This window comes from Oreochromis niloticus, linkage group LG9, assembly GCF_001858045.2.
Source record: "Oreochromis niloticus isolate F11D_XX linkage group LG9, O_niloticus_UMD_NMBU, whole genome shotgun sequence".
Taxonomy (NCBI): Eukaryota; Metazoa; Chordata; class Actinopteri; order Cichliformes; family Cichlidae; genus Oreochromis; species Oreochromis niloticus.
Window position 1 is genome coordinate 16,307,893 of NC_031974.2, and position 22,912 is coordinate 16,330,804.

General features: G+C 39.2%; 1 protein-coding gene across 2 annotated transcripts in view; it reads right to left on the reverse strand.

The window, feature by feature from the left end:
* Positions 1–22,531, reverse strand: part of malrd1 (MAM and LDL receptor class A domain containing 1) — a 78,618-nt gene extending 56,087 nt beyond the window's left edge. The window contains exons 1-10 of one of the 2 annotated variants that reach the window (XR_003221780.1): positions 22,203–22,531; positions 20,430–20,561; positions 20,259–20,347; positions 20,015–20,179; positions 13,224–13,320; positions 8,477–8,608; positions 6,365–6,517; positions 3,633–3,738; positions 2,732–3,099; positions 1,521–1,954 (exon numbers count right to left, since the gene is read on the reverse strand). Coding sequence is in view for 1 of the 2 variants with exons in the window: in XM_013276476.3 (XP_013131930.1) it covers positions 1,521–1,954; positions 2,732–3,099; positions 3,633–3,738; positions 6,365–6,517; positions 8,477–8,608; positions 13,224–13,320; positions 20,015–20,179; positions 20,259–20,347; positions 20,430–20,561; positions 22,203–22,380 (1,854 nt within the window). In the remaining variant the exon portion in view is untranslated. The remainder of the gene's footprint in view (positions 1–1,520; positions 1,955–2,731; positions 3,100–3,632; positions 3,739–6,364; positions 6,518–8,476; positions 8,609–13,223; positions 13,321–20,014; positions 20,180–20,258; positions 20,348–20,429; positions 20,562–22,202) is intronic. The other variant, XM_013276476.3, reaches the window with a different exon arrangement.
* Between the last annotated feature and the right edge of the window lie 381 nt (positions 22,532–22,912).

A 22,912-nucleotide genomic window follows, 5' to 3' on the forward strand; every position in this document is an offset into this window, starting at 1 on the left:
CAGGTGACCCTGAATCCTCCCTTAGTTATGCTGCAATAGACGTAGGCTGCCGGGGATTCCCATGATGCATTGAGTTTTTCCCTTCCAGTCACCTTTCTCACTCACTATGTGCTAATAGACCTCTCTGCATCGAATCATATCTGTTATTAATCTCTGTTTCTCTTCCACAGCATGTCTTTCATCCTGTTTTCCTTCTTTCACCCCAACCGGTCGCAGCAGATGGCCGCCCCTCCCTGAGCCTGGTTCTGTTGGAGGTTTCTTCCTGTTAAAAGGGAGTTTTTCCTTCCCACTGTCGCCAAAGTGCTTGCTCATAGGGGGTCATATGATTGTTGGGTTTTTCTCTGTATTTATTATTGTGCTATCTACTGTACAATATAAAGCGCCTTGAGGCGACTTTTGTTGTGATTTGGCGCTATATAAATAAAATTGAATTGAATTGAATTGAATTGAATCAGTCACTTGAGTGCTTGTGACGGCAAAAAAGGGAAGTATCATTTAGAAATACTCGAATACAAAGATTCTTATCAGGTTTTAAAAAGAAAACAGCTTGAATGTGATAAGTATGGAAATGTTTTTACAGATAATTTTGCCTTTATAAGGTACTACATACGTGCAGAATAAGGCACCTTAATAGTTTAAGTTTTCATATTATCACACTGGGATGATTTAAGCAGGAAATGCAACAATGCATGTCTTTTTGTTCTTACATTGACCACATTAACTCTTAATGGAAATGTAAAAGGATGAATTTGGCACAACTGACTATTCAGATGCCCGGTTATTAGAGTTTGTCATTTCATGGCACTTTGCCTGCACTGGGAGCAAATGGATCACTCTGAATTTGAATTTAATTCATCAGTGTCTGTTTTTCCCCCACTTTTACCCTTTCTGCAGTCAATTAACTTGACACACAGCGTTCCTGTTTTCAATACCATAGCAGAGCAAAAGTCTTTAACTGCCTGTCAAGTTATACTCACTCATGAGTAATGACAACAGAACATCCATCTTGAGGGATCGATGTTGAGCAGTGAAGCTATTAAATGGATCTTCATCACGCAATGGTGGAGTGCACTCCATGCAGACGCTTTGCTTCACTAATGTCTCAGCGTCGTCTGCAAAGGGAACTGTGTTTACCTAGAGTTTATGTGTGCATATCTACTTTGATTACACAAAGGAGCCAAAAGCAAATGACTCACAGTGGGATGTCAAGACTGTAATATCACAGGGTTTACCTAAGAGTTATATCTTAACCACTGTGTAAGCAGAGCTTTGAGATATTTTCTTCTTATTTCTGTATTTTCATTTTGCCATGTATTGAGTGTACTATCTGAAAGTCAGTTTTTTAAAACAACAGTCACAGATTAAATAGAGCTCATCACATGTTTTACCAATTATGCTCTTAAAATGATGCTTAAAGGTTAAAACATCCAAAAAAAATCCCACATAAAACAATAAATACCTCACTGAAAATGCCACACTGCTTTATAATGATGTCTATGTAAATGCTACCATTAGCTAACCTGGAAAGGCTGAGCACTGCTGAGGTAAAGAGTCTCCCTGTGCCAGAGGTCTCCTTGATTTCCATATTTCAACCACAGAATCTGGCCACGGCCTGTAGCAGTGGTCCTCAAGTACACCGCCAGGTAGAACACATGTTTTCCAAACATGTGGTAATGGAAGCGGAAAGCACAGTGGTTGTACGACGTGCCATTGTGCTGGGTGGGTTTTAAGACTGGACTGAGCAACACCGCCGTGTCTTTGAACTCCTGAGGGGCAGACGCCTCAATGTAGAGGTAGTGGCCATAGACGGTGCCCAATGTGTGGTCCTTCATAGGGCCTGTCTTAAAGGATGGAGTCGGGCCTTGGTAGATGGTCCAGTCAAAAACATCTTCTCCAGTCTGTTCCTGTTTCCAGTTACACAGCCCATGTTCAAAGTCACACTGCAGCTCTGGAGCTGTGAGACATGACAGAGAGAAATTCACTACAGACAAAACTACAACAATATAAAGCAATAAAAAGCAATCAACATCTTGATTGCTTGATTTAAAATCCACTCTAGTAGTGCACAGGGGCAAAACTACAAAAGTTGTCTTTGTCTATTTAATTGTATTTATCAACCCTGAAGAAAACTTAAATTTTCCAGACTGACATTGATAAACACACAAAGTGCCAGAATCAGTGCAGCAGAGTCTACTGGCCACACATGAAAATAATAAATAATTTCATATACAGTCTACAAGCAGAACTTGAGAATGTATGGCTACATTTTACCCACAATTTAACTTCGCCACAGATAGAGCCATTTCAGATCTACCGCTTTAACACAGCAGCAGCAGCTAATGTAGCGTTAAGCAGAAATAAGGAGCTTCAAAATGCTTTATGCAACTTTTAAAAACTTTTTTCATATCTGCAGTAACGCTACCAAGGACCTGCAAACAGATTTTAATGTGTGAAATTAGAGATGAGCAGCTTTATGTAAAATATCTGAACACGTCCTCCACCAAAGAATATAGTCCTGTTGGAAGGAGAAGCAGATATTTTTATGAGCTGAATGCCTCAGATTAAACTTGTTTATTATTTCTGCATTTATAAACCAGGACTATTGCAAGTCTGTTGCATGTGAAATTAAATAAAGTAGCTTCATCTCAACAAGCTACGACAGGGGAATGCCCTGTAGACACTGATGCAACACTATGACTTTTGATCCAGAACAAACATCAAAGACACTCACAACATCCTGCCTCATCTGATCCATCCCCACAGTCATCCACAAGGTCACAGAGCTGCAGATGCTCCACACATGCCTTGGTGTGCATGCAGTGGAAATGTGTGTGGGGTGGGCACTCAGCTACCGCCGGAGGCAGAGAGCAGTTCTTGAAAGTGATATCGTCTAGAGCGGCGACTCCATCGAACACGCCGAGGCTGATTTTAGCCAGGGAGATCTGGAAAGGCTGGGTGATGCGTCCCAGCTGTACGGTGACCTGATTCCAGTGGGGTCCTTGGTCGTACAATGTTCTCCATATGACAGTGTGGTTTTCAACTCCTTCGATTCGAAGTGACATGTCAGCAGCTCCCACAGATATGCCTGAATTATAATGCCTGAGGGGAATAAGACAGTGATGGAAGACAAAATTTTAATTTTGAACGGATGCATTCCCTCGTGCTATACCTGAAACCTTTGCCTTCATACACATACTGTAGTGAAAATACTCATTGGACATAATACCTGAGGACGCTGAAGAAAAAATGAACATTTATAAAGCTCCTGCTTCCTGCCTGGAGAACTTCTCCAATCACCCAGGGGAAAACTATAATCTGTTATTAGACATAAACCTTCAGGGGCCATAAAGCTGTCAGAACAGGACAGATTCAGATACTTCTTATTGTGTGTGATTGTGAAAGAAGAGATATGCTTAGAGTGCAAAACTGAGACAGGTAAAATGATGAGTGGAGGTAAGAGCGAGATCAAACAAGTAGTAGAAAGCAGAGAGACAGCAAGTGGAAAAGCGTGAATCTATAGATGTAACAATTCTGTTTTTATGACAATGAATCATGTCAAACTACTTTGTGGGCTTGACAAAGAAATGAAGAGTGGTTGTGATGTGCTGGCTTTAAAGTAGTGTGACTCTAACCAGAAGGTCAGTGTGCAGGCAGCAGCCGATTGTTGGAACCGCGGTCCTCGGAGAACAGCATTTGGATACAGACTGCTGCTGTTCTTGAATATAAACATGAAGTGACCTGCAATGAGAAATGACAATTACTATTCAAATAATATTCAGCATCTACTTTTTTTTAAAGTTCTGTAAACAACTTGCTTCACCAGACAGTCAGTGAGTCACTGACCAGAAACTCTTATGGAAGTTCTTTTAGTTAAACATCTTCCCACGTTGTTGTTGTTGTTTTTGCTCCCTTACCGGTCTATTTTATCTGTGTTTCCTTTGGGATGTCTGTGAAATACAATGTCTAGTGTAAAAGAAATGACATATCTCCTTCTTTTAAGTTTCAGCACAGAGCAAGATGTTGTGGATCACACAGGTTGGCTTTCTGGCCAACAGCCAGGAGCAAAATATAGAAACGGCAGGTCAGTGCAGCGGCGTTCACACAAATCGTAAAATCATGCCGTTCTGCAAACAGCACAATAATAATAATAATACAGCTGAGAAGAAAGAAGTCCATGTTTTCAGCTGGAAGATAACTGCAAGTAGGCACTGAATAGAAAAGGTCTTTAACTTGACTCTAGTTCAGGTTCTTGCTTTTCTTTCTTACCAGATGTGCAACCAAAAAAACAGACCACATAGTGGCTATAATAATACAGCAGTGCTGTTGTTTATGCTTCAGCCAACTACTTAAAACAACATGCTGTAATTAAGAGCTTGAAGATATTTAATAAGTGGGACGTCAAAGATTAGTGTCACCTACTCTGGACCAGACCAACTGTGAAATATGGTCACAGTCTCTCCTTGGTGATTAAAAACAAGTGCTGCAGAACAGTGACGCTGACCTTTGGGTACTTGAACAGATAACGTCCTCGTCATTTTTGTGAAGTGTTGCAATGATTAGTTTGGTAAATGGAATGGTTCTTATATAGAGCTTTATACAAGTTATGTCATTCAAACGTTCACAACTATTCAATTCATATGAACAAGTTCTTTCTACTCTCACACTCACTCATTCAACTTGGGATTAGTATCCTACAAAGGGATATTTTGCATGCAGACGGTGGATTAAACCACCAACCTTCAGATTAGTAGATGACCTTCTCTATCTGAGCTATCCCATTTTTTACATTTTCTGTTAAGCGTTTCCAAGTGACTTCTAATTTTTTCCTTCATAAAATTAAACATTTCTACAAATTTCTGTAAAATTCCCTCAACAAATCTTTCTTTACCTATTTAAGAGAAGAGATCACAAGCTCCTGTACTCCTAATGGTCTGATCAATGGGAGGGTTGTGTCAGGAAAGACTTCTGGTGTAAAATCTGTGCCAAATCAAACACATGGATCCATCTGCTGTGGTGATCCATTGGGAAATGAGATAGCAGCTAAAAATTTCTAATTTTTAATGACAAATTATAACAGAAAAGTTATTTACTATGCTTCTCTAAGTAAATTAAAATCTAAAAAGCACTTCATAGCATTGGTTTCAAACACACATATTTAACTGGATTATTAGGTATGGCTTGCCAGGTTGTGGGTACAGATGGGCTGAAATTGTATGTATGGATGGATGCATGAATTAGTTATTCATATTAAAGTTTGAAAGTAATGCAAATTATGGCGATTTCCCATGAGAAACAGCAAAATGTGAGGGCACTAGGTTTTACAATATGGAAGAAACCAAGTAAAACCATGAAAAACATAAACATAAAGGCCAAAGCACCCACTTTGAGACTTGATAAACAGGACTTTCATAACTAATAGATGATGTAATGGTGTCCATCTTTTGCATAGTCTACTATAAATCAGATTCCTTTCTTACTAATACATTACAAATATTTAGAGTATAGAAGACTGGAATAAGAGATGCAGTATTTATCTTTGCAGAGCAAAGCGTTGGTGGTTCTCATGTTTGAAAAGTCTAGAAAGGCACAAACAGCTTGAATAGGCTGGTGAAACCATTCTGTCTGATGCTGTACAGCTTGAGGCGGTGGTGTGATGAAGTTGAAATGTTTTCTTGGCTCATATAAGGTGTCCCACTGCCAAATAATCACTCTTTGAACACACCACATACCTGCGCATTGTCACACCCGAGATAAGTCTTTGAGCGGTCACAGTCATCTACATCCTCAAACAGATGCTCCCACCAGGATGTGTGTCATTATTTCACAAAGCTTTAGTTTAGAGTCTGCACAGCCACCTTACAGAGCAGTTTTTTCACAGCATCTTCACACAGCCTACGTGAGAACAACAACAGATGGTGCCTGCGTGGAGTCCGACTTCAAGAAGACTGCTTTTAAAATCCATCCCTATAGACTTAATTCTCTTCAGGGAAGAAGATGTGATGATGCATAAAAATACAGTTGCATGTTGTGCTACATAAACCTAGAATAGACCTCTGCAGTGTCTTGTTTATTTCTGTAAATTATGTTAATATGCATAATGGGTACAAGCATATGTCAATTTCCTTTCTATTATTCAGACGGCTGAGGAAGCGTTTCTCCATGAAGTGCTTATCTCACAAAAGACAGCGCGAGAATTTTCTTCCACAAAACCTCAATTTAATCAGTGGATAATATTATCTTTTTTTCTGGCTAGAATCCAGTGAAATCACGTTATCGGCTTACCACATTTCCATTCTCCTTCTCACTGGCTTCATGTCTCACATGGTGGCATTGCTACAGCAGATTTGTGGTGTGTTTCTCTTACCTTCAGTGCTGTTCGTGGAGTGGTCCAGTGGTGGTGGGCGACCATAGTAGTCTGGAGGTACCTCCATCGACGAGCCCCTAACCCAGTCAAAGCCATCGCCGAGGGTAAGCTCGTACCAGCCACAAGAATCACTCTTAAAGTCACACTCAGAGGCTAAAAATGTTGAGATAAAGGACAAAGTTACATAAAGGTAAGACTTGGATGTGAAATTAACATTAACAGCTGATTTTCAGCCGCATCCCATGATGTTTCCCAGGAGATTTATCAGACTTTAGTGTTCTAGAGACTCTACTGGGCCTTGAAATGAGCATGCTTTGTCAAATTATGAGTAAAAGGTCAATAATACAAACTTAATCCCAAGTTTTACTGCAGAGTAAGATTTTTAATACCTAGATTAATCATTTGAATGGATTTAACTTAAAAAAAAAAAAGCTTCTGCATTAAACAACATGATTTCCCAAAGATTAAACTTACAATAAGAAAACTGGAGGCCACAGTTTAAAACGAGAAGTTCTGATGAATTTCAGTTTTACTTCTCCTCCTTTTTTTTCCTCCACCTGTTTTGTGAACCACCTGCCACCAATAAGTCTTCCCATATATCCCTGCTGTTTCCCCACTCAGTTGCCAGGTTCTCTTTGTATTTCTTATGAGCCACGTTTTAAACCATTTCCAATCTGTTTTCTCCGTCTGTTTTCTTGTATTGCCTCTGGCATCCAGTTTTTACTGTAGGTCTGCTGTTGGTACCATTATAGAAGATTGTTGTATTATCTGGGAGATAATACAACAAGTCACTGTGTTAGCTTTGTGAAAAAGTTTTGAGTCACTCTTTTCTTTATATTTTTGCTAGAAAAATGGGAAATAGAAATTTTATTCTCTTCTCTGTCAAGATGATCTCACACTGCTTTAATAATGTTGCAGTCTGGGGAGGCCAATCCATGATTAATAGTGTGCTATTGTGTGTTTTCTGTCCAGGTATGCTTTGACTGCACTGCCAGTGTATCAGGGATCATTGTCACAATGAAAATTTCAACTGTTGTCGATCAAATGCTTTCCGTGTGCTACTGCATGTTGTATCCAAATCTGAGTGTAGTTTTCTTCTTTCATAAATCCACCATTTTAGACAAGACCAGAAACTACTGGTATAAATGCGGTCCCACACCATGGCAGATTCTCCACCCTGTTGTTGACACTCACTGTGATGATTTGAACCGAAAATGTTCAAGCTTTAAAATAAGCCTTGTGTAATTTGACATACTCCAGTGTTTTCTCCTAATTTCGCTACCTTAAGAGTTGCATCTTCACAGCCAACCTTCCACTAAAACTATTTCTGATGAAGCTTCCGTGAACAGTTGCTGGATCGGCTTCTTCTTTTGTCCTTCACTTGTCCAGTTTCCTCAAATTTTTTAGGACACGCTGCACAGATTTTTCAGCAAATAGTTTGTTGGAAAACACCTTAAGTTGCAAAAATCCTTTTTTATGCCTTTGAAACTGTGTTATCTTTGGATTTTTTTTAACGGACTGCTAATAGCAAAGTGACCAAAGAAGCAATTTAAAACAGGTTCTTTGCTAAGTTATGTGCAGACACAATACTGGTTCCTCCTATGAGTTAGGTGAGTGGTTCATAGGTCTGTGTTAAGTGGCTTAACAAGTTTTTTAAAACTCCCCAGAATTTGTTCAAGTATAAGAACTTGACTACAAACGAATGAGAGTGAGAAAAGCTCTGAGACCTTCGGAAAGCCTGAAGAGCTGTTGCTCAAGAGAAAGTCTGGTTTCTTGGAAGCAAAATATAAAGAAATGAGTGGTGAATAAAGAAATTTGCACAGTACTGTTTGAACTGAAATATTTATAATTTTCAGATGATAATTTTGTGGGTTTGTTTTCATTTAATAAGAAGTATATCATGTAAAAACAACACAAACTCGTTCGATACAACTGTGAAGCTTAAAATGTGAATGTGGTATCAGATGATTACAAAAAATATATAAATCATATATTCAACTAAAGGTAATAATATAATATAATAACAGGAATTCATGCTGCCTGTCGCTCAGTCGAGCATACCAGTGCGATTTGGTTTGTTTTCATGTGTGAACTCAGAAATAAGATCCTTACGGCAGCTGGCTTCATCCTCTCCAGAGGAACAATGCGGGGTGAAGTCGCACACTTTGCTCTCCTCGACACACTCCCCATCATCGCAGACGAACCACGAGGGTGGGCAGGCAGGAGGAGAGGACACCCTCCTCCCTATAAGAAGGACCAGTAAAACACGACATTAGTACATTTGGATGAGAAAGCAGTATTCACTGGCAAGACGCAGTTTGATAGTCAGGAGCTAGTAAAGAGTTACAGTTGCTACCACAGTTATTAATAAAGATGAGCTTAACTGTGTGGAGAGACGAGTGCATTAGCTATGTTATGGAAGACTGGATCCAACTGTTGAGTAGTTTGGATTTTTTAATCAATATCATCTCAGACCTTATCACTCAAATGAACTCAGCTTCATTCCTCTTATTAGGAGTATTGGAAACATTTGAAAAATTGTCTAATTTGTAATTGGCTTCTGGCCGGCTACTGAAATGAAGTCTTTTAAAGGCTGATTTGCTGCTGTATCGAGTTTTTAGTATCTCTCTTTGAAAAGAAATAAGCAATAAGCTCAGTCGAAAAGGATTAAAACTGAGAAGGATTTGGATTAATACAGCATTTAGAGGTAAAGCTGTCAGGTTTTGTTAAGAATTTTAGTTCATGTTTTCTCTTGGCTGCATTTCTAAGTATTTCAGACTCTGAAAATATTAAATACGTTGCATGTCTCACTTGTTTTTTCTTACCGTGTTTGTCTTGTTTCCCACTTTTCTGATTTGTTGCCCCACCCTAATTTTTTCCACCTGTGTCCAGTCAGCCCTGTCAGTCTTATCTCTCCCACTGTCTGCATCAGTCTGTCACTACTCGCTGTTTCCAGAGTTCTGCAGCTTTTCTCAATTCACTGCTTATGTCTCCTCGTCTCCTTTGTCCTTTGTTCTCCTGCCTGTGTCCTGAAAATCAGTCTCAGTAGGTCATATTGAAGGAGGACAAAGGAGAGATGAGGCATGCTGGAGGACCAATAAATGAGGATGCACAGGTGAATCCTTTGCTGAAGTGATTTTACTTTAAGATGATCCAACTTTCTGCCCTGCATTGCTTCTGTTTGTAACTTTAAAAAGCGTATGGCATCCCTTCACATTAAGCCACGCTGCGATCCTAAATATAAACCATGTCACGAGCACTGTTGCATCAGAAATCATGAAATTCAGGAATATTTGCAGTTGCATCACATTTAATTGGCATCGCTTTAAAACGAGGCTCACAGGCGAGGATGTCTCATTTTGTTAAATGCCTGCTGTCTCGCCTTCTCTCTCCTCGTGTCTCTCCCTCGCCTCATCTGCTCGCATCATTGTGAGATGGAGTAAGACGCGAGGAGAGGAATCAAGGATGGGCATTTCTGGAAATGAATCGGGGGTGGTCAGTATGTGTGCTGTCTTTCTGTTTATCACTCCCTGCTGTTTCCAGAGCTTGCATTTCCCGCTGGTGTAATTTTTTTCTTTTGGATTGTCTTTTTGTTGAATTCAATTTGGAGAATCACTCAGCAGCAGTTTCTTCTGTTATTATGCCTGCCAGTCCAGTGTGTGTCCACATTCTAAATGGCACTAAACAGCTGCTTACAGATTGCTTTTATGTTCAACTAATTTGCAATAAGAAGAATGAGACTGTCTCCCTTAGAGATAGGATGGGGAGCTCAGTAATTCAGGAGTGACTCAGAGTAGAGCTGATACTCCTACACTTTAAAAGGAGCCAGCTGAGGTGATCCAAGCATGTTCTACTGGGAAGAGGCCCTGGGATAGACCCAAGATACATCTCGTGGGTAGCCTGGAGACACCACAGTGTTCCCCTGGATGAGTGGGAGGTCTGGGCTTCTCTGCTTAGGCTGCTGCCCTCGTGATGGATGTATGGATGGATGTATGGATGCTTCATAGCAAATAAAACCTATGTGGATTCTTTTCTCTCAAATAAATGGGATAATTATAAAAAATATTGTTTGAAGTTGCACAAAAATTATGAGGATATTTGAGCACTATGTTTTTTAAAGAAAAGATCGGTCTATTAACATTTAACTCAAAACTAGAGCAAAGCTCAACCCTTTAAAATGTGAACCATGAAATAATTGTCAGAAATTAATTTAAACTTTTGAAACTGAAGAATTTATTAAACCCTCCAACTTTTTTTTTTTTAAATTAATTAAATAATAATTTGCATATATGAGTTGTAAGTTGTATCATATTTGCTGTACTGGGCTTCTTTTTTGTATCAAATGTGTCAAATATGATAGGCTAGGCATTAACGGGTTAACCAAAACTGGTCTTTTAACATTTAATGTATAACTGCAAAGCTTCACCAAGCGGCTTTGTTGCCTGAACTTAACCAGAGGTCCAAGTCATGACGTTAACACCCACCACAAGCACAACTGAATATTGGATCATTTAAATAGGCGAAAAAGGGTTAAATTTAAAAAGGTGTGCCTGAAAATAGTTTTCTGTCTGCAAACTTGTGCGCTCAGTTTGAGAACTATAAAATAAACTCCTGTTCAGAACATAAATGAAAAATAATGATTGCAACACAACGTGGCAAACAGTTACAGCAACTTAGTTCCAAAGCCGCATCCACTTGATTACAGCTCAGATATATTGGTTATATTTTGATCATGTGAAGCCGCCAGTACTGAGTGTAACAAATAAATTGGGCATAGATGAGACAGGATGAATAATAAAGGATGTATAACAATCCTCTGTAACCTTGTGGTTGACAAGATTAGATGTCAGACACTTTTCAAAACAGTGTTTTCAATTGTATATGTGCAGCTCAGGTATAGTGTTAGCAGAGTTTTGTAAAAGAAAAAAGTATTAAGTTGATTTGAGTTTACAATTTGACTAATGAGCTCTGTCTGTTGTGCACTATTTAGCATTTGGTTTATTGGTTTTTTATGTGATTACAGGGACACTAACAGTCCTCTTTTGAAGTCTGGAGCTTTTAATAAATCCACTGTGAGTGCAGAAGACAGATGGAAGCAAAGGGACCATGAGCCAAGGTGACACTGAACTGTCTCGTCTACTTAGACATGCCAAACTAGGCTTGGTGATGCTTCGCCACACTCTTAAGAATACGCAGTGACAAGATCTTTTGCATTAATAAATACTCTTTGCCACTTTTCCCCCATTTGGGAGCAGCAAAAAAAAGAAAGAAAGATAAAAGGCTGTAAACAAAAAAACTGACAACTTTAATATTATATAGAAAGCATGTTGAAAACAGTTGCCTGTTTATACAGCACCAGCTTTCACTCCTCCCCTGTGCACAGTTTAGATCTTCACCATCTCCTGAAGAAAATAATGTCTCATTAGCTGCTGCTCTGGTGCCGGGTAGGTAATGAATAAGTCTACTGGGATTGACCAAAAACAATGAGCTGAAAATGCCAAGAGCAACTCTCCACATACTGATTGCCACTAGATTTAATGTTTATATGAAAAATGTACATTTTTGAAGGTTTTAGTCACAGAAATGAAGCCTAGTTAGGAAGGCTGCTACAACCTCTATGAGTTAATTTTTTCAAGGTTATTCACGTTCATCACAAACGAGCCGAGCTGCCCTGCTCTGCATCCTTCTACACCAAAGTCCCATCATAAGGACCTGTTGTTATTCAGTTTGTGGTGAAAATAACTTTTTATAGAGATGAAGTCACAACACGTTAATCTAAACACCACCAACACCTCACGTTTCCTTAACTTTTCTTTCTTGTGCACGACATGTCAATCAAGTTATCACTCAATAAGCCTTCTTTGAGCGTCTACTGACTGAAGTGTTTGTCTTCAGGAAAGTAACACAACACGCAGAAACAATCTGCGTGCTGCCAAGGATGATCAAACGGAGGCAGTTCGTCCTGTCCTTAAGCACCACGGGGGAGAAATTGGATTAAGTATTTAAAGTCAGAAGTTCAATAAAAGAAGAAGGAGAATGTACAAAGTAAATCTGAGGCTCGTGGGAATGCTGTTATTTTTGCAAGTATTATTTAGAAAATCCTGAAGGGGGATATGATTAAATTTTAAGGCAATCCAAGAAACAGTTGTTGAGATATTTCACTCAGAACCACAACTTTTAGCATCAGCGTTTGCTGTAAAGTAACAAACACGGAGCTCCCTCCACCAGAATAAACGATCGGGCTTAGATAAGTAGCACAGCACAAAGTAAAAGTCCCTCGGACACTCTTGGAAAACTGTGACTAAGGACATCAACGCTGTCTCCAGAGAAAGCTAAAGAGGCCTAATGCAAGCTCAAGGTTGTAGTCTAAACAAGACGATCAATAAAAAAGTTCAACTGCTGTTTATTTCATGGTGAGAGAGCATCAACAGCATACTATATTGGATAAATAATGGGGTTGTGGTGATGCTATGCTTTGGGCTCGCAACTGTATAAAATAATGTGAAAGCAACATGTTCAGATTATGTCCAAAGTGCCAGCTGGACGCTCCCGGCCAAGATATTGAACCGCATCAAATTCATCACGGAGCTGCAGGCGGCACGCTACAGCTGACTCAAATAAGCCAACACACACAAAAAACGCTCCATATTCAGATCAAGAAAACATGCACTAAGCACTATTTTAACGATGCAGTTATTCTGTTATGAATGCCATCCCAGGTGTTTTAGCACCCTACCTCCCTGGCATCGGTATTCAAAACAAGTTTGTGGGGGTCTGTTTATGTGCGGCGATATTTCAAAATGTCAGGGTGTGAACTTGTGCCGTCTGTGTGGTGCGATGTTATTAATGGTAGCAGTACCAGACACAGCCCCGCAGCCGGGGCTGAAGGATAAGTCATCGATGGCCAGGACCTCAGAGGCCTCGCTGTCAGCTGAAAGTTCTCCTCGAATCACCACCTGGTAGATAAAGAAAGAAAGAAATGATAAAAGAGTACTCAGCCACCACTTTTAATTTACACCATTGGTTTGCTTTGGTTGTCATGCGTGCCTATAGTATGTGTAGAGCATCTGTGCATGTGGTGTTTACTGTGCTTAGACATGTGTGAGCCTATAGCTCTTGCTCCAAGCTAAGGCTGTGAGCTTATTCACATGTTAGTGGGAAACTAGTGGGAAGAAAGGACAATGAAAACCAGAGAAGAACAAAATCACCAAAAAAGAAATGAGGCACAAATAAGATCGACAGAAGTTGTTCATAATATAACTTATAGGAGCTTAATCTTCCTATTTTGGTGTGTTAACTTGGTCACATTTACTTACTGGCAGCATAAATGTGCAGTTTAAGGCTGATGTGATGTAACCTCTGCAGTTCAGTTAGATGTGCTTGATGGAACTTTAGAGGACTCTCAGAAAAAAGTGATCTAAAGTGACCTCAGATGACTTGTGTTGTGATTTTGAAGCAATACAAATAAAGCTGACTCAGATCCAGAGGGGTCTGTTACTGAGAAGCACAGCCATCAACAAACCAACCAGTTAGATTTGATTTTCTTGGGCAAACATGGGCCAAATCTGTGATTCATACATTTACCAGCCACTTCTTTAGGTACACCTGTCCTATAATTACTCTTTAACAGCCAATCACATGGCAGCAGGCCAATTCATTTATGCATGTGGCCTTGAACTTCAGCATGTCATCTAGATCAACAGATGGTAGGGTCAGAATTTGGTGTAAACAGCACGAACCAATCCATCCTACGTTGTATCAATGGTTCAGGCATGACAATGGGTTACATCTGAGAGAGGGTAAGAGGTCTTAACATCCAGACTTTATGTCAAAAATGACACAGAGTGCTATAAAAGAGTTTATCTACATGTGCTTTTGCTAATTGTAAATCATCTTTATTCTTGGTTATGAAAGTCATGAAAGAAATCTGATTAATATGCTGTATGAAAAATGCAGTTTGAGGAATGAAAATTATTGTAGTGTTTGGATTTTGTGTGCATAGACAAATAGACATGATCCAGTTTAGATTTGTGTCTCTGTGTGTTTGCAGGCATGTGAAAGATAAGAAATGTGTCACTAACCCATCATTATACATGATTCTGAATAAGAGAAATGGTTTTAAGTGTCATAATTGTTGAACACAGAACTATTACTCATAAGATTTTTCTGACAGTTAATAAGGTTTAACTGCTTGATACTGATCAGATTATAATCAGTTTTAGGTTTAATCGATACAACAAATAATAGTAATATAATAATAGCAGGCCTCTCACTGAGAGTGTGACCTTGGAAGGTGTGATGTGTACGTGTGTGTGTGTGTGTGTGTGTGTGTGTGTGTGTGTGTGCGTGTGTGTGTGTGTGTGTGTGTGTGTGTGTGTGTCAAACAGAGCTTTGAGGAGAAAAAGTGAGGAAAAAGTATTTCTCTGTATTAAAATTTACAAGAGATTATGTTAAAATGGATGTAAAAACAGGGTAATTATAAATCTATGTTAAGAATAACATAGAAAAAAAGAAAATGCGATGAACTGACTTTAAAGATTAAACTTTGTTTTAAATCATATATGTGGAAAAGTCAAATAATAAGGGGGCGATATAGTGTGGCTGGACATCGTGTGATTAGATGCCAAACAAAGGTAACTGGATGTCTTCATGTGTGGGGTCAGATGTCATCTCAGAAGATGTAATGACTAGAAGGAGAAGGGAGAGAAAGGTACTAAAGTGTTGTGCAGAAATAAATGGTTCTTCCCTTTGTCTTCTGTGAGAGGAGCAGTTCAGAAGATTGGATCTAAGAAGTTCACAGTTGGAAATTCCAGCAGAGACTCTAGAGCGATCAACTGCTGCCCAAACTGTGAACGTGCAAATTAGTTTTGTATTTTTTTTGTTTTTTCTCTGCTCAGTTTTACTATGTTAGATTATACATTCAAGAGAGTTTGGATTTCCACTGTATTCCTGGGGAATTGAATTTCCAAGGGATGCTGCTGTCCTGTTGGACTATTAGTATCAACACAGAGATACGTGCGTCATGGTTGAGGTGTAGTCATTCTCTTTTCAACTCGTTTATCAGAGATGAGAACAAAGTCAGCGTTAGCTCGAATAGGTTAATTAAACAAGTATAATTAAAGTGATTTTGTTCTGTTTTTATCCTTTTTTTATTCTGCTTTTGCTTTGCTCCTTGCTTTTTAACCCTTTGTGAAACATTAAAGGTAAAAACCTGAGTATTAATCTGCATTAGTATAATGCATATATTACAGCTCACTCCAGCCTCTGAATGCAACAGACTCCTGGGGTTTAGTTTTCCAAGTCACTGAATTAAACTAAGCTACATTCCAAGAGCACTGATCTAGAGGGCAGCGGCCATTAACAGGTGTGGCCATAGAATTTGCTTTGACCTCCAAGGCCACTTAGGGACAAGGGGACCACTGACATATGTGGGGTAGACACACGGAGGAGAGAGGTAGCTCGAATGCATTGAGTCTCCTGAGCCATTGGCTCCATCTAAGCTCTGCACTGCCTGCTGGGGAAGACTTGTAGTATCAGAGATTAGGACTTTTTAAACAGAGAGCTGTTCCAGACTTCCTGTGCAAGAGTGCTGATCCCACAGATCGACATTCATGGTGTACCTAATGAAATGGCCAGTGATTTTATATCGTATGTGACTCCATTTTTATTTTATTTTATTTTTTAAATGACAGAATCAGATTTGGATGTGTGCCAGTTTACTACATGATCCTCAACTAGATACAGTTCTCATGTGAAAGGAGTTTTGTTTAGAGTCATCGACAGATATAAAAATGTCCCTTAGCATTCTAATATTTGGGATAAAGTCTTTTTCAATTAAATAGTTATTGTCACAGTCCCACCACTCATAATTCCAGCTCTGTATCGGCATACAAACAGAACATTTGTGCTTCAAAAAGCCTAATTCAAAGGTTAGCTCTTTTAATCCTCACCCTCTTTCTAATCCTCTCACAAATGTATTGGCTTCTACTGAATATTAACTTATAAATAAGACTTTATGGGCTTCTTATCAATGAAACAGGCTGCTGCAGCTCTGCTAGACAAACAGAGCCTACATGAGCATGTTGGACCGTGAAGCTTTATTAAACCTTGTTTTTACAGAATGCTGTTATATTAGCTAATCCTAACGTTTGTGGGTTTTGTCCGTCTTTTTGTAGTGCCTGTCAGGATCCATTCAATTCCTATTAAATTATTTAGAATTTGAGTAGGCCTAATATTATTAACGTCTTAAAAATCATAATCGTTATTATTGTTAATATTCATATACCCATTCAGTTTTCATATTTGTTCTCATTGATTATTCCTGATTTCTGTTTAAATACTTGTTTCTATATTTATTACAACAGGTTGTAACAAGTATGGGAATAAATTACAAAAAAGAAGCAACAACAAAAAATAGATGAATAGATGAAGGGAAATCTAACTGAAATCTAAAGAAATCTAGCAAAGACCTGACACATGACCTGAAAGAGACACCTGACCCTTTAATAGATCCGTCTACTGTTCACTGAAGCCTCATCAGAAATGGTCTCAGAAGAAGAAGCCCTTCTTAAGGATGGGAAACAGGGAAAAAAGGCTAATGTCTGCCAAATTACACAAGGCTTGATATAAAAGTCAGTGGCATGAAATAATGAATCCAGAATTTTGGCTCAGATTGTTGTCAATGTGTACAGAGGAGGTCAGGAAAGAGATACAACATTTCAGCCATTGGTGTTGGGATCATGTCCAATTTGATGGAATTATTAACAATTAATCTGGAAAGAGTCTGACTGACAACAGGTTCATTTTTCAGCCTGACGATGACCCAGAACACTCCTGCTGATGCATATTTGGATAGACAAAAACACAGAGGAGCAGTATCAGTCATGGATAGGCCTCCCCAGAGCTCGGACCACAATATTATTAAAGCAGTGTGGGATCATCTTGACAGAGAACAGAACAAAAGGCAGAAACATTCAAAGAACAGCTTTAAATGTCCTTCAAGAACCCTGGAGAACTATTCCTGAAGACCTAAAGAAATTACAAGAAAGCTGCACTGAAAAATAAAGGTGGTCACGCTAAATATTGACTTTTCAGCTCATTAGAATTGCAAAAAAGTCTGTTTTTGCCTGGTATATAGTAAATCCATGTCTGTTTACATATATTTGACTAAATAACTACACCTATTTACCTTACAACACATTAAAACAGTAATGTGTTGTTGTTTCGGTCAATTTAGGACCTTAACTGGTTCACACTGAAATCTAATAAAGTAAAATATATATGAAAACTACAACTATTACAAATAAATTAGATCTGATCAAATGATCAGAATCAAGCTCACAGATTTGCAGTGTAAATGGAGCCTTAGTCAGAGTGCTATCAGAATAATATCATAGACACGCTGATCAAAGTCCACAGAACAGCGTTATCTGCACCGGTGCAGTTTTACAGCCTGTCATTTATGACTGATCTCAGCAAACAGTAGATTGCGTCATCAAGACTGCTCAGAAAAATAGAATTTCCATCAGTCACACATCTCAGATGGTTTTTCTTTTACCTCCACAAGTGAAAATTGAGGTCACAAGGGTAATATAATCTACAGCAATGAGTTTACATAACTGTTTATTTAGGATTTCACAGCTGAGCCAGAGTGTTTATCTGATCCAGACAGTGTGCCCCCACTTTCTTAAAATCTTGGGTATTTTTATCCACAGAGTTATGTCGTTATTGTGAGTAGAAGCAGCTCAACAAAACACTCCTTAATCATATCGCAGATTAGATTTTCATCCTCCGGCTTCTGGAAAAATATTTATATGAGTGATATATTTTTTGTTGATCTTACAAGATTCAAGCTGACCAAATGAAAAGTTCTTCTGCTACACAGTTAAAGAGGAAATCTAACCTCAAGGTGCAGCCCATAAAGCAAACTGACTAAAACTGAAATCAGGGCAAATGAAAACCCAATTAACTGAACTACCTTGGAAACAGGAAGTGGATTAATGGAGGGGAAAGTGAATGTTAGCAGAGAGGTGGCCTCTCTTTACTCCCCCTGCTACTCGTCGGCTACATCACAAAACTGAGCGGGCACTCCTGGGTGACAGATGGTGAAGGCAGAGAAGAGGGGACGGTGACACACTGACATTGTCTCAGGACACTGGAAGGACACAACAGCAGGCTTCACAGGACTCCAGATGGCCTCTTAAGAGTAGGTCAGTACCCTCGCAGTGGATATAAAACGCTCCTGTCGTGAAGCTTCTTCTGTGATGACTTTGCTAGTTACAATAAACCCTGCATTATTAACACTGTATACCATAACACCTACTAAACCTGTGAAAGCCTTTGAACCAGATTATAGTAAAACATCAAGAGGTTATGATGTAGGCCCAACATGACAAGCATGACTTTTGACCATTTACTGGGATGACCTCCATTTAGTTTAGATGTTTTCTCCACCAGTTCCTGATGAAGCAGCACCGGCAAAAGCCAGAAGGAGCCTAAACCTGAGAGCTCATTTATGTGGTCAGCTAAAGTAAAATATCAACCAGAGCGGGTCCTGAGTGATTAGCTAATTATCTGGCTCTATCTGTAGGAGGGGCCCCAGGCCACAATATGGCTGCCAGACACAAATTATTTTAGTTTATATGTTCCCAGGCAGAATACTTCACTTTATCAAATTAGGTCTAGTTGCAGGGCTTAATGGGAACTTGATGGCATCAGTGCTCACAATCAAAAAGGTGTGCTTTCCACAAGAACATCCCTAGCTCTGGTGTAAATGTTCGACTCCTTAGCCACTAAATGCACCATCCCTTATGTTGCTAACTTTGTTTGTGTGCTGCTGGGGTCGTTTTTAAAAACACCTGCCTGCTGTGGCTGAAAAATGACTCAGATAAGAGAGATAGTAAATCAAGGAAGCAAAAGATGTTTGGCTGCAAAGCCAAAGCAAGGGGATGCACAAAGTTGAGGGAAAATGCAGTCATCTGATGATTCTCTTGAATTTTATTTAAGGAAACAATAATAAGAGCAGCTTTAAGATTATGTTGTTTAAATTAAAGACAGCAGATATATTGTCAAGTTAAAAAGACAATAAATTATATGTTATAGAACCTGTTTTCATTCATAATGCACCTGGAAGCATCAGTCAAAGTGCAGCTCACAGGAAAAGGATTCAAGGATTTAATGGGTATATTTTTCTTTTCTTGTGCCTCCGAAATCTGCTCTCAGGTTTTGCTGCTCATTCATTTTTATTGTGGGCTCGAATGAGCTGCTTTCTGACTTTTTCCTTTTCTAAATTCTACTCAGGAGCAGTGCAGAGTACGAGACACAGCTAATGCACTACAGTGATACTGAGCTACAATACGAAAGGCACAGTACAATTTAGCACATTTTCTATGGGCTCTTACTTTAAAATATTAAAACTACAATAAAAAAAGACTACTGTATAGTATCAGAAAGAGCAGTAACACCACTGGTGCCTAAGGTAATAATACATTTGATTAAACGCTAACAAGCTGGAGTCGGAGGTATTTTAAAGAATGGTTTAATATGTATGAATTAGAAATTAAATACTAATATAACTGAGACCATTTGTGACACCATGATCTGATATGGGACACGCTGTTAGTATTAGACAGTGATTACACTGTTACAGACCTGAAAACTGTCATTCCTGGAAAAGCGAAGGACTTCCCGCAGCCACGTATTCTTCTGTAGCTGAGTTGAGGGTTTCCACACTGCTGTGCTCTGACCTGCTGGATGAGTTTGAACCAAGACCTGAAGATCTCCGTGAGTTGCTCCAAAATAATAATAGAAACTCATCTGACGAGCAGAAATGAAAAGAAGGTCATCAGGTGATGTCACGTTGGTGGAGGCTGTGGTTTACTGTAGATTCTGTTACCTGGCAGGTGCGGCTGGGTGGGAAGACTGGACTTTTCAGGTCTGCTGTGGTTTTGTTTCCTCTGACGGGTAACAGGGACAGAAAATGTGCTGAAGGGAGAGAGGAGGAAAATTTAAAGGAAAACTTTCATAATAGGTGTTGTCATCATGTGGAAATGACAGCTGCTCCAACCTGATTTGTTGTTTGTGTGGTCATGTTTGAGTCCAGCGACCTCAGTTGTTCTGGACCACTGAGCCCTCATTTCTGAGCTTTGGATCAGGCCACAGAAACCCTCCTCAAAGTCACACCTCTCATACATTGAACCTGCAGCAGAAAATGGTAACAAATATCTGTCACTTCTGCTCTTTTGTTGTTAAGCCTCTGATGTAGTTCACATCATTATATATTAAAGTGTAAACTGCAGTTTATAATTCAAAAGTGCCATGGTGTATTTTCAAAGGTATCAGGCAAGATTACAACAATCACTGCCCATTTATAGATCCTTGTCGACAAAATTTTATATCCATCATAAAAAAATTTACTCTTTCGATTAGATTAGATTTCTATGTGTTCTATATTACTGATCTGGATTTTAGAGACCAGCCCTAAAGCTACAGATTTTTAGAACAATGCTTACTCCTAAAGCGTTAGTAAGATTGATGATTTTAAAAAAAAAGTTTTGTAATACTAATTACACAATAAATGACCAAAGATAATAGTTCTTAATGGTTAAGGAAGAAAAAATATTATTTTAGAAAATCCACTTTAAGACAGTCGTTAATTCTTTCAGTCCCATCATTTTTTTCAGGTGGATCTAAGCCTGATAGTTTAGAGTGACACATCATGATCAAACATAGAGGTGGAAAGTAATGAAGTGCATATATTTATTACAAATATCTTTGCCTCCATCTCAGCCTATCCAGCATCCTCTTCTGTAACACCAACGCTCTAAATGTCCTCCTTCATTACATTTGCGAATCCTCTCTGTGGTCTTCCTCTTCTCCTCCTGCCTGTCAGCTTCATCGTCAACATCTCAGCACATGTCTACACCATCTCAAACCAGCCTTGCCTCTCTAACTTTGTCTCCAAACTGCTCCACCTGATCTGTCGCTCTGATGTACTCATATCTAATCTTGTCTGCTCTCACTCTAAATCAGAATCTTAAAATCTTCAGCTGAGCCTCCTGTCTTTTTGTCAGCCCTCCAAACCACACGTCACATCAGGTCTCACTGCCGCTAACCTTTCCTTCCACTCTTGCTGCTATCTTTCAATCACAAATCACCCCAGACACTAGTCTCCACCCACTCCACCTCTTCTCTACTTCTTTTGTGCAATATCCAAATAACTGTACTTTCTCCTCCTAACATCTTTAAAATAGGTTTGTTACTTTAGGCTTGAGACATCTGAGGGGCGTTATTGATTATTTCACATCACTGTGTGCACCTCCCAGACAACAGACATCAAACTGATCTGAAGCTAAATGGAAGGATCAATAACATAAAAGACAATCCTATTGGTGAATCCACCATTCAAGGCGCACATGTCAATATGTTGTGGTTGCAGTACTTCAGCATCTAGCTTAGCCATACTGAAGAGGAGTGAGCATAGAAGAAGTAATATTTTCAGGTCATTTCAAACGCAACGCTTCGAACCGCTCAACAAATATCAGTAAACACACAAACTGTTTCTGTTTCGGTGCATTTTGTTACACACTGTGTGCAGCTTAAAGCGACCGGAGTTCTCAGCGAGAGAAAAGAAAAGCAAATTCACTCTCAAAGATGCAGAAAAATGTTTAAACAGCTTAAAAAGGATGTAGGTTGTTCTCCACTGCATTTAAAAGAAAGAGAAAATGTTTGATTCACAAGCAAATTTACAAACTATGAACTGAAACCAGATCGTGGATAAAAATAGATTTTTACTCTCAGATTTTTCTATACTGTGTGTCCATTTTCACATTTCACTCACAGTTGTTTTCATCGCTGCCGTCTCCACAGTCGTCGGTGAAGTCACACACACAGTCCTCAGACACACATAATCCGTGAGAGCAAGAAAAATCCTGGTTCAAACAGGTGTTGGCAGCCACTGGCTTGAATACCAAAGTGAAGGCTAACACCAGCCACACCAAGCCAAGCGGTGACGCCATCAGCAGCTTATTGTTTGCCCTTCAGCTAAAATATCTAATTTTCACCTCCAAATGAAGCATTTTTCTGTCAGGACATGAGGAAGAATTCCCGGTGTAGAGCAGCTTTTCCTCACTGTGTACAGCTTACTTGGATCCTTGATTGATACTGTACGTGTGCTCAGCATTCATGCTGTAAAGAGCAATAAATGGGTTTTATTGCTGTTACTCAACAAGGTCACTGTTCCTGCTCATGTGTTTAACATGGACACATGTAATGACAGGGGGACAGAAATAACCAAAGTCTCCTAAGCCCACGTTTTATTGCCTCTATTTTTTTTATTTTGGATTGAAATTAGATTCAGAAATGATCTTTACTCTGTACTTAAGTGACTGCATCTTGCATGATCGTGACAATACTTCATCTTTTGTGTGGTTTCCCTCTTTTCCTCCTGCCTGGTAGCTCCATATAACATCCTTTGCACAGTATATTCCCTATCCCTCCCCTGCACATGTCCAACCCATGTCAAACTTGTCTCTCTAACTTTGTCTCCAA